A 17,067-nucleotide genomic window follows, 5' to 3' on the forward strand; every position below is an offset into this window, starting at 1 on the left:
GGAGTGTGGCTTCTGCTGAGTGTCCGTCGTTGATGCAGATGCAGAGGAGGTGTCGGTGAAAGTTCTCTCCTGCTGGTCAGAGCCGCTTTGATGTGGGCAAGGGCTTTCCTTCCTCTGACCCACAGGACAGTTTTCACAGAGCCGTCTAGTGTGAGATATTACTTAGCTTAACTAAAGTCCAGGTGACTCAGAGGCCGTGCTCCTGATACAGACACTAGACTTGTTTTGTTTTTTTTTTAAAGAAACAATGATGTGCATGTGCCGGAGGCCAGATTTGTGTGTCATGTTACACGGGACGTATTCCTCCACTGCATGACTGTATCAGTGGCTACTGAGTTATCTGTCAGTTGTTTGCCAGTTAGCATATTTATTTGTATTTTCTCAACAGATATTGAGGTACAACTGTGTTTTTCTCAATGGTATCTAAAAACCATAGTACTTAATTCCAACAGTTGTGAAGATGTCTCTTAATTGTGTGAAGAATTGGTGTCGTCATCATTTCAGCTGATTTTCTTCTGTACAAGATCTGACTTGACTGCTTCACCTCATTGGACTCATCAGCCAGTCTCAACTCTGCCCCTAAACACAACTAGCTCCTTAAAAGTACTGTTCTTCGTGGCGTATAGTTATCTAATCAAGACACCTCATTCAAACAAAATCTGCCTTTGGAAAATTTAATATATTTTAAATTATTTTAAAAGAAATGCAACATCTTATCCTTTGGCTTTCTTACTAGGTGCTTTGTGGAGGCCTGTGTACCATGATAAAACGTGTTGAAAAAGCAGAGGAGTCTCTCCTCCGCTGCCTTTGTTGCCGAAAGAAAAACATTTCAAGATGAGAGGCTTTCATCGAAGGAAAGAAAGTTAAAAGCTTTTGGCTTGCCGTTTCATTTTTTCCATTAAGGAAAAAAAAATCACCTTTTAAAACCAGTGAGTACAACAAGACAGCTGGGAATGGATTGGGCAAACTTAAGTTTTGTGGTTATCTTGAAATATCATGTACAGTGTAGCCGCCTCCTTGAGCCCCTCACCCCACCCCCAACCATTAGCTTCACACTTTGCTCTTGTCCTTTGGCAGCGAGGCCTACGTGTGTGATGCACATAACCGACTTCTCCCTTTTGATAGTATAAGAATTGGACACCTTTATAAAGAACGGCCTCCAAAGAAAGTTGATTCTCTGATCTCAGGGACGGAGGAGGCTTTTTCATATAAATGCAAGCTGAACAAGTCAGAGTCTGTATAAACTGGCTAAGGAAAGAGGAGTCACAACGAGCTGCTTTATTTCTGTTGTGCAGAACACTGTCACACACGCAGCACAGATGCTCGCAGACAAACTGCATTACATTTAGATTAAATATGAAGAGTCTCAGTCCTTTCAGCACTTGCAGGTTTAGAGTCAGGCTTAGTCTCATGTGCCCTGGGTTAAAACAAGCCAGTGTTGAACGACCTCTGGCCCCAATAGCATCATTTAAAGTGAATGTTTTCACTACTGTCCACACCACAATTAGGAACCTGCTAGCAACTCCTCAGCTTCAAAAGGAGAAATTAAAAGGCCAGTTTTAAAGTAAGAAAGAAAATTGAGTCCACTTTGTAAGAGTATAATAGTATGGGCCAGAAATCCATTAACACCTATTTAAAGTAGCGCCACAGATTAGATTTACAAACTTAACTCTGAAGATGTTCTTTTTACCTTGAGTTGGAAGACACTTGGGCTGTATTAGATGTGAAAGCCTGATATTCCAAATGGGGTAGCCCATTTCCTATCATCCAGGCACTGAAGGGTAAAAGCCTTTAGGCTAAAAAGGTTTTGCTTCCCCCCCCCTTATAAAACACAAATGGGCAGGGCAGTGAGAGAGCTGTACCGTAAAACTGCTTTGTACCTCCCTGCTCCAACCGGCCACAAACACGGTACTTTGGGTACATGTCTGCCCACCCACGCCTGGAACAATTTCCCGAAACTGGGGGTGACTGTGTCCCCTGCTCTCCAGTCACTGCTGGGCCTGAGAATAGGCAGCAAGTGGTCCTCAGCATCTAGGCCTCTGTGACAATCAGGTCTCTGGTGACTTGAAAGGCGGCAATGAGGGAACTCAGCTGAATCTTCTCATTGGTGCCAACAGAAAGTCTGTACCTAAAAGAAATCAAACGAGGTAAGAAGAGAGAATATCACAACAGCTGCCTTTTGAAGAGAACAGCAGCAGTCGGACTGAAAGTTGGCCAGAGAAGGATAGGAAAGAGGTGAGAGAAATTCATCCTGGGCAGCAATCTTGTACACGTCCCCTAACGTTTTCTTTGTGCCTCAGACACTCCTTTATAAATTTGATTCAAACCGGGGGCGGGAGGAAATATTAAATTAAAAAAAATTGTTCCCAGTAGCAGGTTCTGAACTTTGTTCAAGCTCTATACAGATATGCAAAATTTATGTGATTAGGCATTATTTCTTCACCAGCAAAATGCATCGAGAGGAATTATAATTAAGATTCCCTTCCTCCTAATTCACTGGGAAGTTTGGCTGCCATATCTGTGGTTTTGTGGTCAATAAAGTAAGACACTGGTATTTCATCTCGCCACCTTTCAAGTGCCCAGCCACTGAAAGCAAAATCATGCTACTCACAGTGTAGTGATAAGAAGTGACCTAATTGGTATGTCTGAAAGCCAACGACGGCAAATTAGTTGGCTTACGTGGACATCTATTTTGAACCTAGTGCTTTTGTCTACTTAAATGATAGCTGCCAGCTTCACTAGGGGCTAATTGTGTTTACTGAACCAGGCAAAGTGGAAAATTGAGTTTATGTTTACTTTCCCTGCAATATGCTTTCGTATGCCAAAAGGCCTTAATAACAGCTGGATAGCTGGCCATCCCCAAACGACCTAGATGTCTGAACTGAAGCAGGCTTCCCAAATAACAAGAGCATGTCTAGAACCAAGGTGGACCAGGCCTCTGAGGTCGAAGGAGAGGCCTTTATCTCAAATACGTAACCGAGCTGTACCTGTCTTTGTGTTTATCCATGTTCTTTACATAAGCAGCTCACACCCTTCCCTGTGCTTCGTTCAATAATTCCAGCAAAAACTAGACGCTACTGTATATGAATGATTTAGACAAAACAGTTGAAACCAAGCAAGGAGAAACAAAAAACTCAACGGGGAAAAAGGAGGAAAAGAATTAAAACTGGGAAATAAATACTCACTCAATGTCCGCCATTTTGGTCAATAAATGTATTCGAACTGAAGATGGAAAGTCAACTGGGGGAAAAACAAGCAAATGAGTGGGGTCTGTCATTACCTACTATATATAAAAAAAAAAAAATCACAGAAGACAAGTATGAGTTTCCACATGAGATACGTAAGACTAACCTCTTGAGGCCACAGATCTCAAGATACCACACCTCTAGGAGGTAAAAATTGCATAGGTTTTCATAGTTTTTATTCATTTTAGTCTTCGTAGGGTAGCCAAAAATGAGCAGGTTCCAGAGCGATCATAAGATGGAAGAGCCATCCACACTGCCCTGGTTAGCACTGGGCCGCTCTGTAAGTTACTGTGAAAGCAAAGTTCTCACTTGCTGTCCCAATTTTAAAAACAAACATAACCACTGTAAAGCAATTATACTCCAATAAAGATGTTAAAAAACCAAAACCAAAACATAAATAATTGATTTTTAAAAGTCGATTCATGCTCAGCATCCACGAAGTGCAGAGCTGGGCCTGAGCCAACCATGTTCTTGGGCAGAATTTCACATGCCAGCCAGCCAGGGAGAGGCCTGGAGAGGCGCTGGCAGAACAGTGTTCGTGGACCCAAGGGTCTGCAGGGGGCTGCTGGGCAGGCGGAGCTTCTCCGCAAGGTTGAACAGCACATCACTTAGAGCCCAAAGATGCACTCGTGTCTGGTTCTCCCCCAAAAGGGCCAGCTGGATGGGTCTGGGGTGATTCACATGTGCTCTCAAGGTAGAGAAGCAATTCTCTGTACAGGACATACGACCAAGTGTGGAACTAAAGATGGTTTAGCTGAGGCTGCTTTGGTTTTGTGAAGCTAGATCTTCCTCCTCCTTTCTTTTTGGGGAAAATAGCCTTTTAGAAATACAGACTCCAACATACTGCCGTAAAATACAAACCCTTGGAGGAAATAAGTTAGCCTTTAAGAGTTTCTTTCCTCTTTTTCCCCAGCATTCTAGAAGTCAAGAGTATTGTGGGGGCTTCCTTGGTAGTGCAGTGATTAAGAATCCACCTGCCAATGTAGGGGACACAGGTTCGAGCCCTGGTTCGGGAAGATCCCACATGCTGCGAAGCAACTAAGCCCGTGCGCCACAACTACTGGGCCCGTGTGCTACAACTATGCGCGCCTAGAGCCCGTGCTCTGCAACAAGAGAAGCCACCGCAATGAGAAGCCCGTGCACCGCAACGAAGAGTAGCCCCCGCTGGCCACAACTAGAGAAAGTCTGCGCACAGCAATGAAGACCCAACGCAGACAAGAATAAAATAAATGAATTTATGAAAAAAAAAGTATTTTTGGAACAAGGTTTTAAAAGCAAGACACAGACACACAAATATTGGATTGGCCAAAAAGTTCATTCGGTTAGTGAATGTTGTTCAATAAAGTTCTTCGCAAAAATTAAGTGTCTCTTACTTAAACCTGAATGAACTTTTTGGCCAGCCCAATAAAAAAAGAGCAAAACAAAACTGAAAATGAGGGGCCGGGTTTACACCTCTTCATTCCTGTTTCTGTTTCCAAAACGAAGCGTCACGTTCCCTCTCCAGCCACCCTTAACCCCAACGCGTGCCACCTTCTGCATAGCTTCTGAACTGGGGAAGAACCTAGGTTACCTCTGTGCACGAACAGGTGTATCTCTGTCAGGATGTCATGTAATGCCAACCCCTTTAGAGTTTTCAACTCCATGATATCTAGAGAGGAGCAGTTAAGGCAAAGGGAACAAATTCCAGAACAAACACTGCAGAGAATGACTTGAAAGTAGGGCTTTTCATACCAACACAGCTGTTTCCTTCAATCTGAAGTTGCACGTGTTGGACCCCAGTTCTTATTTTTCTGTTTTCATCTCCATTAAGGGAGATGAAAGATACCTCTGTCTAGTAGAGAACAGAACCAAATGCATTGCCCAAAAGGCTTTCCATCACTACACCTAGATTTTAATTTCATAGCAAAACAAGAGTAACACTAACTGCTTGAAAATGACTGCACCTTCCACCCAAGGTCTAACTGCTTTCCTCCCATCTGTGAGTTAAGTGGCTTCAAGCCATACCCAGCTCAGGGCCCTACAGGAACAACTTGGGGCATGAAAGACAAGTACCCATCCCCCCCACAGACATCTTGCTCCCATGACAAGCTGAAAGGTGTCCCGTGCAGCCACTTGTCTTTTGCCAGTAGGGTGTAGGTGCTGCCTGCAGCCTGAGCTTGTGAGGACACGTTCAGGCCTTGGGCACCTAATGCACTGACCGAAGGACAAGAGAAAGGATACTCCTGTAGGCCGTGGTGAAGTCCTGATTCAACATCCAGTCCAGAATGTTGGCGATGTCTGACTTGAGTGGGTGCCCTGTGCAGGTGTAGACGGTCTCCTCTGTCACCTTCCCAAAGGCCATGTTGGTGCTCTGGGCAGACAGGGGGAGAGTCACCACGGCTGCTGCAGCCACTGAGCTGCAGGAGGGTCAGGAGGAAACTGCGGAGGCAGCAATGCGGGTGGGCACGGGAGAGCTCGAGCCCTGTACTTTTTACCCTGCTAAGAGCTGGCCACATCAGAGGAGGCCACTGCTTTGTTGGCTACGTTATTTTGCAGAGTCCTTCCCTATCTTTCCCTTATTTGCATCAAATTATTCTTTCAATTAATCAAATCACAAAGGTGGGTGTACATCTGTGACATACTATGAGATGTCTTACCAGTTCCAGATTTCTGAATTAACACATCGGTCATGCTGTTGCTTATGTCTTTCTTGAAAAAGTATTCTGAAGCAACAACTCGAGATGTGCTACGAGCAGTGCCCTACCTGCAAGATGTTCAGAGCCCTTCGCATGTCTCCACTGGAAAGAGTTACGAGCGCTTTCATCCCGTCTTCACTTATGTCAACTCTGAAAGGAAACAGGCAGGAGGGATATAGAGGCCCTGAGAGCACAAATGCTCCCCGAGGGAACACGATGGACTGTGATGATTAAGGCTTTGAAACAATGAAAGAGAAAAAAGGGAAGGACGGAGTTAACGATACTCTCCTGATTTACAGGCTCCAGAATTTGTTCTGGCTACTGGGGACGTGGGCCTTACGTGAGTAGTCACAGCCCAGTCCAAGTCTAGCAAGACCACCATTTGCGGCCAAGCATTGCTATGTTGAGCAGGTAGCTTTGAATTCTGTTCTCTGGAGAGGAGAGGGCGCTGGCGAGATCTGCGCTCGCGGAGCCCAAGCACCTGTCAAATCAGCAGCAGCTAGGGCTGCCTACCTGCTGGGCATCTGATCACACAGAATGTGATGTCTCAGGACTTTCCCTGCTAGTCGAGAAAGGCTACAGGCATTTTAACGGGAGGGACCTGGCAGCGTGCAGTTTCCAAAGACAAAGAGTAGGAGGAAAGCGGGACCGCTTCTAGGGTAGGATGATGGACGCCAGGAAGGAACCAAATGACCTTTATGAAGAATGTCTGTGAGCTACCAGGGTGGCCGACACACAGTGAGGTTTACCCTGTGCCAGGCTCTCCCGAGTTGTTTACAAACGTTACCGCCTTCAGACGTACCAGTAGCCGCCTTATGTGACACCCAGTCCCCAAGGCCCCCCTTTCCGTGCTTTTCAACATACTTACTTCTCTTCTTCTGCGACATGTTCCAGGCGGGGAACCATGAGTTCAGGGGTCAGGGGACCGAATCGAAACCTTGTACACCGGGACTGCAAGGCGGGGATGATCTTTGACAGATAGTTACAGATGAGGCAAAATCTGGTATTTTCAGTAAATTTCTCAATCACTGGCAAGGGAAAAGAAAACCACCTCACGTCCATCCTGATTCTTCAAGGGACCCAGAAACCCTGAACTTTCCTATGGGCACGTGAAGTGGGGAATCAAGAATGCAAACAAGCGGGAATGCTACTGGAGCGAGAGAGGGTGAGCCTGGACACCAACCACTCTCTCCCCAGAGCTGATGAACACGTCACCTCCACAGGACTGAACAAAATGCTTCCTTTTTCGTGACTGGCTGTGATTCAGGCACTCTTGCCATTCCATTCCACTAAGACATGAAATTCAGCATGCCTGGCCTTTTGCATAAAATTCTATTTGGCAAATGGATGATGTGCCACCTTCTACTGGGTGGGGGAGGGGGATGGCTTTCTGCAGACTTTCCAGTGGACCTTGTCTCGAACCCTTAGAGCATTCGAGAAAGCATTAACCCGAATTCAGAGATGCCTATGACACCAGTTTCATCCTGTAGGCACCAACGTTCTCACGCTGGGATCTGCCCAGACTGACTCTACAGAATAATAAGACACTGAAGAAAGGTGGCCAAAGCCTCTAGGACCAGAAGATATTCTGACTTCCTCCTCCTCTTCCTAAACATGGGCTGCAATCCACTCCTGCCCAGAATTCCTAAAGATCATCTTCTCTCCTAGCTGTCTACCACAGAGTCTTAATGAGAGAGATTAAGAATGTCCTTGCAAAGAAATCAACTGCACCAGGCCCCTTAAGGCCAACAAATCACAGTATACTCTCCTTTCCTGGCCCAGTCATTCTCCTGGCAAGTAGGGAAGTCATGTCAGCTTTCTGAGTGCAACTAAATTTCCAGTGTTATTTTCCTGGCTATATTGTATCCAACGGTACCAACAGCAGAAAGACCTATCTAGCAGTTTAGAAATGAAAGACTTCCCATTCCCTCCCATCAAACAGTACAAATTCCCAACCCTGAAATTGAACCCAGCGGAAAAGGAGGATGAAACACCAGTGTCTGGTCATACCTAAAAGTCCCCAAAAGGCTCATGTCTTTACGCTATTAAAAGGGGTAACCACCGGTATAGAGATTTTTGTCTAGGTCATCAGGTGGGATACACAGTGAAAGGTATACAGAGATTTCACTGGGCCAGAAGATGAATGAAAACTGAAAAGAAGCCACGTCCTATCTCCTGTCCAAAGTTGCTAACTCTCCTTCCAGAGCATTCCTCAGCCATACACACCGTACACGGCTGTGCTCCTCACCTCTCCGCAAGGCGTTCTGGGCGTCCTGAGTCATGGCATCAGCTTCATCCAAGATCACTAGTTTAAAGCCTTTCCTAGGAAAACAAATGGTACCACCTAAAAAGCCTTCTTCAATCTCCCTTCGACTTCCAGGCCCAAACCTACACCTTCACATTTGTGCCATCAGGCCCTGGCTCATGAAGTTCATTTCTCCTAGAACTCTGACCAAAGCAAACATCTGTGGTCAAAGGGCATGGGGGTCTAATTTCTGTATTTGTGTTAGATTATGTCCTCTGACACCTTCATCTTTCTCCCACCCAGTAGCCTCTCATTCTATTCTAGTGCTGCTTTTTCCTCTTTTTCTTTTTTTACCACCATCCTAGTTATCCACCCTGATCTCAATTCATTTTTGTTTAAATTCAAACTAGCTCCTCCAGTCTTATGATGTAATGAAATTAATGCTTCCCCAGAGAACTTGCTAATATAGATTTAGATAATATTTTGTTTTAATATTTGCATTTTAATATGTCTTACCACCATTCCTGTACTTTATCTCTTTTTCATGACTGCTTTTGACAAAGCCTCTTTCTTTTCCCCTTACTTTTACAAACTGGCAAAGGAGAGGATTTAAGAAATTAAACTCTATCACCTCACTGATCAAAATCTTTAGGGAGAGAAATTATGCAAAGAATTCTTACTTAAATATTGTCCTTGTGCTAGCAAAGCTCAGGATTGGTCCCCGAACGATATCTATTCCTCGGTCATCTGAAGCATTCAGCTAAATGTGAAAGAGAGAAGCCAAAACAAATAGAAAACATGTTGGTGTGCTAGCTGTGAATTAATGTATCTTTTCATCAATCCTGCTCAGCAAGCTAGGTCTCTAGTTCTAAGGACGGATAAGAGATAATCATTAAAAATAAGATGACAATTATATTTAAAACTTACAACTCACTAGATCATTCCATTATATTCTGAAAGGCCATTCAATGCCTGTCTTTCCTCCCCCTTTTGAGGACAATCACTGACATGCTCTGGGGGGAGTAATTAATTGGCCTGGTCACGGTGAACAGCACCTCTGGCACGAGCAGAATGATGCTAATTTTAGCTACCACAACCCAGAGCAACCCAGAAGTTACCAAGTTTTTAATACAATGAAGTAAGAACACTGGTGGCAGCAAGGTTCTATAATACAAAAGCAAGTTAAAGTTTTTTTCTTACAATAGACAATGTTTAGAATTTCGTAAGCTAAGTATATCGTTTGAGTCCTAGTAGTAAACAGATGGCATACTCAAATTCAGTAATTTGAAGAGAATTAAATGAAGAGAGAGTTTAAAAGGTGCTGGTGAGGTGTGGGGAGACCACAAGGGCTATGCAATACCTCAAGGCCTACTGGGACCCCCAAGTCTTAAGGGGTTGGTGGGGGAGTGGTGCTGGCCGTGGGTGGGGGGTAAGGCTGCGTGCTGTGTCCTGAGGGTGGGGAAGGCTGTGTGCTGTGCCCTGCAGGTGGGGAAGCTGTTGGCCTGTGGTGACCCCCAGGGGAGGACCAGGCATCCTTCTCCCTTCCCCAACCCCTTCCAGGCCCTTGCTGGCCAAACCCAACCAGGAGCCAGAGGGCAAGAGAGCTCGCAGTGGACACAGCTCAGCCTTCCAGGGTGGGGCAAGAACAGCATGGAGCAACATGCAGAAGGGATCTGGGGGCACATGGGAGACAGCCATCAACCGAGCAACCACTGAGGATCTGGGTAAAAGTTGGCAACAGCAAAGAAAGACACCTAGTCCTACCACTGCCCTTTAGCTTGTACCAGTCCAGGCAAAAATGTCAATTACAGAAAAAAAGTGAATTAAAACATCTTATGTCTCCTTCTTTCCCAACCACCAGCAGGGCAACTAACTTGTAAAGTAAAACAAAACTAGCAGAACAAAAAGTAAGAGGCTGGCGTCCTTCGAGAGTAACAGTAAACCTCCCATTTACCTCCAAGACCATGGAGCCAAATTCCTTATCTTTGTACAGCTGTTTAGCACAGGCCAGGATGGTGGATGTCTTTCCCGTGCCTGGAGGACCATAGAGAAGGAGGTGCGGCAGGCGGTCCTCGCTGATAAACTTCTGAACTGAAGGTCGGGGGAGAAAGAGAGAGGCCATCAGGCTCTGGGAGCTGCCTCATTCACTGCAGGCCCGAGTTGGGCTGAAGGTACTTCAACCATATGTTCAAATCTGGGTCAGATGCAGGAATGAAAAATCTGAAGGACTCAACTCTTAAAGCCACATCCCATAAAGCTCAATCAGATCCTTCAAAATTAGTACTCAGTAGAGACAACATTCCTAAGAAGTGTATCCAGGTCCTTCGACTAGGATACCAGCCGCTGACACATGGATACTTACTGGTACTCAAGATGTCCTGATGAGAAATGAGATCATCCAGTGTCTGTGGCCGGTACTTTTCAACCCTGAAATACAACTTAGCATTGATTCCAACATATATAAAGGCAAGAGCATTTTGTTATGTGCAAAAGAATCCTTTCATATCCTATAACTAAAAGAGAAAGAGATACCAAACCCTTTAACAGTGGTTCTCAACCGGGGCCATTTTGTCCTCCAGTGAACTCTTGATAATATCTGGAGACATTTTCCACTGTCAAAGCTGAGTGGGGGGTACTACCGGCATCTGGCGGATAGGCACCAGGGATGCTGTTAAACATGCTGCAATGCACAGGACAACCCCCATGCCCTCCCCCGCCACCCCACATATCTGGCCCCAAATATCAATAGTGCTGAAAAACTGCGCTCATTTCATCTTACCAGCTGTCTGCCTATAATCTCAACCTGGATGGGCACCTAAGTTCATCCAAAATTGAACTCATATCCAAATATAAATTAACAGATGAATGGATAAATGAATGGTGGTATAGCCACACAAGGGAACGTTATTTGGCAATAAAAGGAAATCAATTACTGATATAAAAAGCCAGTAATGGGACATCCCTGGTGGTCCAGTGGGTAAGACTCTGCACTCCCAATGCAGGGGGCCCAGGTTCGATCCCTGGTTGGGGAATTAGATCCCGCATGCATGCTGTAACTAAGAGTTCAAATGCCGCAATGAAAGATCCCACATGCTGCAACGAAGATCCTGTGTGCCACAACTAAGACCCGGTGCAGCCAAAATAAACAAATACATATTTAAAAAAAAAAGAAGAAGAAGCCAGTCACAAAAGGCCACGTATCGTATGACTCCATTTATATGAAATATCCAGAATAGGCAAATTCATAAGAGACAGAAAGTAGATTAGTGGTTGCCACGGGCTAAGGGAGGGGGGAATGGGGAGTTGCCAATGGGTACGGGGTTTCCATTTGGGATGATGAAAAATTTTGGAACTAGATAGTGGGATGGTTATACAACATTCTGAATGTACTTAATGCCACTGAATTGTACACTTAAAAATGGTTACAATTGTGAATTGTATGTTATGTATTTTTACTACGATAACAATAAACTGAAAAGAAACAACTTGGAGTTTTCCGAAATCAAGTCAAATCCATTCGGTCTTTAAACCATCACTAAGACACAGTTGTGTAAGCAGGATGGTTAAGAGTGCAAGCTCTGAATCTGGACCAGCTGGGTTCACATACAAACTTATTTTCCAACTCTGGACCTTAGGCAAGTCATTTAACCTTTTGGTAAAACTGGAATAACAGTACCTTCTTCCTAGTGTCTTTGTAAAATTCAAACATATAATAGGGTGCCTGCTAATCTAATAGAAAGTCACTTAAATAAAAGTTAACTAGGGAGCGTTGTTACCATCATCATATTATTCTAGTTTAGAATCTGACCAATAATCGTACCAAGAGAATATTTTGGCAAGAGAGAATATTTTGCCACGGAGGTCAATGTAGTGTCAGAAGACACAAGATCGAACCCCTGTGCTGTCACCCAGGTGGGACCCTGGGGCGGCGGGGCGAGGTCGGGCCGGAGACCTGCCACTTGCCCACTCCGGCCACCACCTCCCCGCGCGGCCGACCCCCTTCCCCGCGGCAGCCGGGCCTCCTCCTACCAGGGCAGGTTCCTGATCTTGCCCCCCTCGGGCTGCTGCTGCTGCTGCTTGTGCGCTGAGGTCTCCATGACAGGGTGACGAAGGTGGCTGGGTCCGGGGGGCTTGTCGCCTCCCCAAGGGGCCTGCACCGCGACCAGTCAAGACCTGACCCCGAGACCCACGTACTTACAGTTCGCGCGCAAACGCAACTCTCGCGAGCTTTAGCTGCTTGCTTCCGACTTCCTCCCTCGGTCCCGCCCCCTCCCCGTTGCTAAGGCCTCTGTTGCCTGGTTACCGGGAGGCCCTGGCAGTCAGCCTCGTTCCAACTCCGCCGTTCTAGCCGAGGCTGCCCTCTCTCTGGTGCGGCGGGGCGTCCCGAGCCCAGCGAGCCCGGGAGCAGGAGAGGCAAGGCCACCCCTTACAGTTCTGGAATACAGTTGCCGTATGAAAAAAGGCTCCAAATACTTTTTTGGCCCCAAAGCTGGGAGGTGAGTACTTCAAATTGAAAAACAATTCCAAGCACAACTCCAACTCCAGTCCGTCTCCCAAATCCATTTCCTTCACCCAACAAAATTTACAGAACCGACCGACCTCCAGAAACAACTCCAGAGCGAAAATAAATAAATAAGTAAGTAACTTCCAGTTAGGTTAATATGTGTAACTGGAAAAGGCTAGTTAGTAAGCATAGAGGACAGGCTGCCTCTCATCTCAAGCTACTGAGGAGAATCGGTATCAAAATGTTCGCATTTTTTTCTGAGGTGAGGGGATTATGGACCACTTTTGTTTTCTTCTATTTTGCTGGTCTGTATTCCCAGCAATGAGTATGTATTACATCCATAATTAAGGTGTTTTTTTTTTTTTTTTTTTTTTTTTTTTTTTCCGGTACGCGGGCCTCTCACTGTTATGGCCTCTCCCGTTGCGGAGCACAGACTCCGGACGCGCAGGCTCAGCGGCCATGGCTCACGGGCCCAGCCGCTCCGCGGCATGTGGGATCTTCCCGGACCGGGGCACGAACCCGTGTCCCCTGCATCGGCAGGCGGACCCCCAACCACTGCGCCACCAGGGAAGCCCTGTTTTTTGTTTTTTAACATGCTGAGAAAGACAACAATCCTGGGAGAAGATGAGGCTGGACCGGGATCAGAAGAGTTCTGATTCAGAAGTAGCTGCTCCTTGCATCTTATTACATCACTGTCACCTGTTTTAGGAGTAGAGTAGAGGGACAGAGGACAAGTACACGATGGCAGTTATGGCTTCACCCTCGCCCCTGCCTGGGGAGTCAGAAGAAGGGGGTCAGATGGTGCTTGTGATGTGACAGTGCCCCTGCTCTCTGCTTCCTCCTGACACTGGCTGTGCAGGTCGCTAGGGTACCACTGTTCCCGCTCAGCTTTGGGCAGGTTACTTCTCTCCTCATCCAACCATATCTACTCCAAGATGGCTGTGAGGATTAGATGAAATAACATAGGTAAAGCATCTGGTATATTCCACCCGCCTCTCTCTTTCTCTTCTAGAAAGCTCTTCACCCATCCTGTTCTTGTCACAAATGTTTCCTCTCAAACAAAACCTAAAGAATTGGCTGGTGTGACTATGCCGGGGAGGGTTCATTTTATGTGTCAACCTGACTGGGCCAAGTGATGCTTGGAGAGCTTGTAAACATTATTTTGGGGGAGCGTCTCTGAGGGTGTTTCTGGAAGAGATTGACATCTGAAGTGGGAGAATGAGTAGAGCAGATAACTCCCATCAATGCAGGTGGGCGTGATCCGATCCACTGGGGTCCTGAATAGAACAAAAAAGGCAGAGGAAAGGTGAATTTGCTCTCGTTTTGAGCTGGGACATCCATCCTTTCCTGCCCCCTGGACATTGGTGCTCTTGATCCTCAGGCCTTTGGACCAGCTTTCCTGGGTCTTCAGCTTGCAGACAGCAAACCGTGGGACTTCTTGGCCTCCATAATCATGTGAGTCAATTCCTATGATATCTATGTTATATAAATATCTATATACAAATATGAATATATCTAAAATATATTTTAAATTAAATAATAGTATATATAATGTATAGTGATATATTAATATTTGTTGTATGGCGTATAATATAAAAATATTTTAAAATCTACATAAATATAATACATAGTATAAGTATAAATTATATTTAAATATACTTGTATTATAACATAAGTATAAATATAATATATATATGTAAATACGATTGGTTCTGTTTCTCTGGAGAACCTTACTATAAAAACCATAAACTGGGCTTTATTCAACTGCCATGGTAAGAGCCATGCTGCTAAGGGGCTTTTGCAGTAGAAACATGATGCCACCACCTCCTTGAGCTGGAAGATGCAAACAAAACTTGACCAAGTTCTCATAAAACTGTGTGCACTTGCTGTCTAGTTTGCCTGGAGTGCAAAATTCTTGTGTGTGACATTCTATCTTATATTTATGAGGTCGTCTACTGTGGATTGTAAGCTCATTTGATTTCCTCACCATTGTACTCCTGGTGCCTGGAACCGTGCCCGTCTCAAAGGACGCACTCAATTTATAACTGTTTGATGAAGGAATTAATGAATGCTAATAGCTAATGTTCATTAGGCAGTTACTATGGGCCAGACACTGTTCTAAGTGCTTTTACATTCTGTATGCATATTCAGTTGTTGCCAGGAACCCAGGCCACTATTATTATCGGCCCCATTTCATAGGTATGCTAAGTAACTTGCCCATGTTCAGACTTGGTGTAAGAGGCAGAACTGGATCTCACCAAGATGGTGTGATTCTATAGCCCAAGCTCTTAGCCACTCTGGTGGTGGCTGGTGTGGTCGCTGGACCAGCAGTGGCAGCATCTCCTGGAAACTTGTTAGAAATGCTCATTATTCTTCCCCCCACCCCAAAACCACTGAATCTGAAACTCTAGGGGTGGGCCCAGCTCTCCGTGTTGTAACAAGCCCTCTAGGGGATTCTGATGCACTCAAGCTTGAAAACCACCGCCTTATATTCTACTACTTCTTAGTCTTGGAGCTCCTCAGGACTTCACTTTCTAAGAAAAAGAATGGGTACTAAAATGAGTTTCCTGGGAAAACAAAGGTGTCCTAGTAAATGTTATTTGTGTGTGGTTTTGCTTCTGTTTTGCTATTAACTGAAGGTATAGTCCTTCAGGCAACTTAATTACTATCTCTTTGGACCTCAGTATTGGCATTCGTAAAATGGGTGGGGCTGAACTAGAGGGAGGGTTAATATTAAAAGCACCAGAGGATTTTAAAAAATTCCAGTGCCAGAAGTCCAGTCAGACCAATTAAATGTGGCCTGGGGGTGTGACCCGGCAGTTGGCATTATAAAAGGTTCTCAGTTGATTCTGATATTCAGCCAAAGTTGAACTACTGCCCTAGGCTAAGCCAATCACAGCAAACCTCGTCCCCTGATTGGCTTAAAGGGTGAGCCTGTGATCCAGTTCTGCCCAATGAGATGTAAGAGAGAGTGGTGGTGGAGGGAAGGAGCATCTGGGAAACTTTTCTCATTACTTTGCCGATCTTTGCACAGATGATCTTTAGCTTTTCTCCCAGTGCCAAAACTCTATCACTTTAAAGAGAAAGAGGGAGAGACCTGAGTTCCAAGCTCACATGTCTTACAACTAGCCTGAAGTTAATATATAAAGGAAGAGAGTTGGGTGGACACTATGCCCTGCCTCAAGGGGGCAGAGTTTATACATGAAAGATTTAAGCAAAAAAGGATTGTAGCTCACAGTCAGTTAGAATTCTGGAGACCCCCGCTTGGAAAATGGAACAGAGACAGGCCGTGGAACTGAAACCATGGTCAAAATTACTCCACGGAATGATACTAGTAAGAAAACTGTTTTTGCTGCCGACTTTCAGAGGCTACTGCCCGCCCACCCCACGCTGACCCTACAAACTGGATGTTGCTTTAACCATTTCTACTGTCAGAAAGAATTCAGTTCTCTCCTGTACTAGAGTCTTCCTAAAGTTAGTGCCACATTAAAAACCTGGGGAGGGACTTTCCTGGGGATCCAGCGGTTAAGACTACGCGCTTCCACTGCAGGGGGCGCGGGTCCGATCCCTGGTCTGGGAACGAAGATCCTGCATGCCACGTGGTACGGCCAAAAATTAAAATAATAATAATAATAATAAAATAAAAATAAAAACCTGGGGAGACATGCCTAATTGGCCAGGCCTGGGTCCCATGCTAGTAAGTACCAGGTATATAGCTTGAGTAGTGGGAAGTGACATCTGCCTGCCACCAAGACTTGTGAACTGGTGACATCCCTGAATATAGGAGAGGGATTGCAGCCGTAAGGATCACACCTGGCCACTACACCAGTACTCAGCCATGAGGGACGGCAACCAAATGGTGCCAGCTCTTCTGACTTTTCAAGAGAAACCAGAAACTTGGATTTGTATGTGAAATTCTTGTATGTTAAACATTGACAACTAATTTAAAAAAAGCTGCTGGCGAAGCAAAAACACCGTCAGAGCACTTGTGACTTTTGATTTCTCAAGGACAGATGATCAGGCAAAAGATACAGCGATTCCTTCTTACGCTCTGCCTAGATTTTAGACCTTCTGGAGGATTAAGGCAAATCAAGCTGCTCTCTGCATGTGAATTGTGACATTGATGAGCACAGGCACAAACTTTTCTTATATAAGCAGAACCAGATTTCGAAATGCTTTAATAAAATATCAGGTCATGGAGATGGCAGGATCAGAGTTTGCAAACAAAATTCACAACAAAAGGCATTTGCTCTTAAAATTGGATTAGGGAAAGGGAACCCTGAATTTTATTATTCTCAGCTTTGGAACAAACTTGGCCTTGGACACAGCACTTACTGCCTTAGTTTATTTTTAAGACTTGTTCTTATGAGAGAATGGGATTCAGGCTATCTTTGGAAG

The 17,067-nt window shown here is 45.2% G+C and overlaps 1 protein-coding gene and 1 long non-coding RNA gene across 2 annotated transcripts; one reads left to right on the forward strand and one right to left on the reverse strand.

Annotated features, from left to right (window-relative positions):
* Window positions 1-791: 791 nt before the first annotated feature.
* Window positions 792-4,454, forward strand: LOC307061765. The gene is made up of 3 exons (XR_013811200.1): window positions 792-929; window positions 2,118-2,235; window positions 4,159-4,454. It is a non-coding gene; the product is annotated as an uncharacterized lncRNA (long non-coding RNA).
* RFC5 (replication factor C subunit 5) lies at window positions 1,273-12,262 on the reverse strand (the record flags this gene model as incomplete). The annotated part of the gene is made up of 11 exons (XM_079717057.1): window positions 1,273-2,128; window positions 3,186-3,240; window positions 4,816-4,893; window positions 5,466-5,595; window positions 5,989-6,070; window positions 6,789-6,948; window positions 8,169-8,242; window positions 8,846-8,925; window positions 10,120-10,256; window positions 10,528-10,592; window positions 12,195-12,262. The coding sequence occupies 11 exons, from the start codon at window positions 12,260-12,262 to the stop codon at window positions 2,032-2,034; spliced, it is 1,026 nt and encodes a 341-aa protein (XP_079573183.1). The 3' UTR covers window positions 1,273-2,031.
* Window positions 12,263-17,067: the final 4,805 nt, after the last annotated feature.

Source organism: Hyperoodon ampullatus (genome assembly GCF_949752795.1).
Source record: "Hyperoodon ampullatus genome assembly, chromosome: 13".
In the NCBI taxonomy this organism is placed as follows: domain Eukaryota; kingdom Metazoa; phylum Chordata; class Mammalia; order Artiodactyla; family Ziphiidae; genus Hyperoodon; species Hyperoodon ampullatus.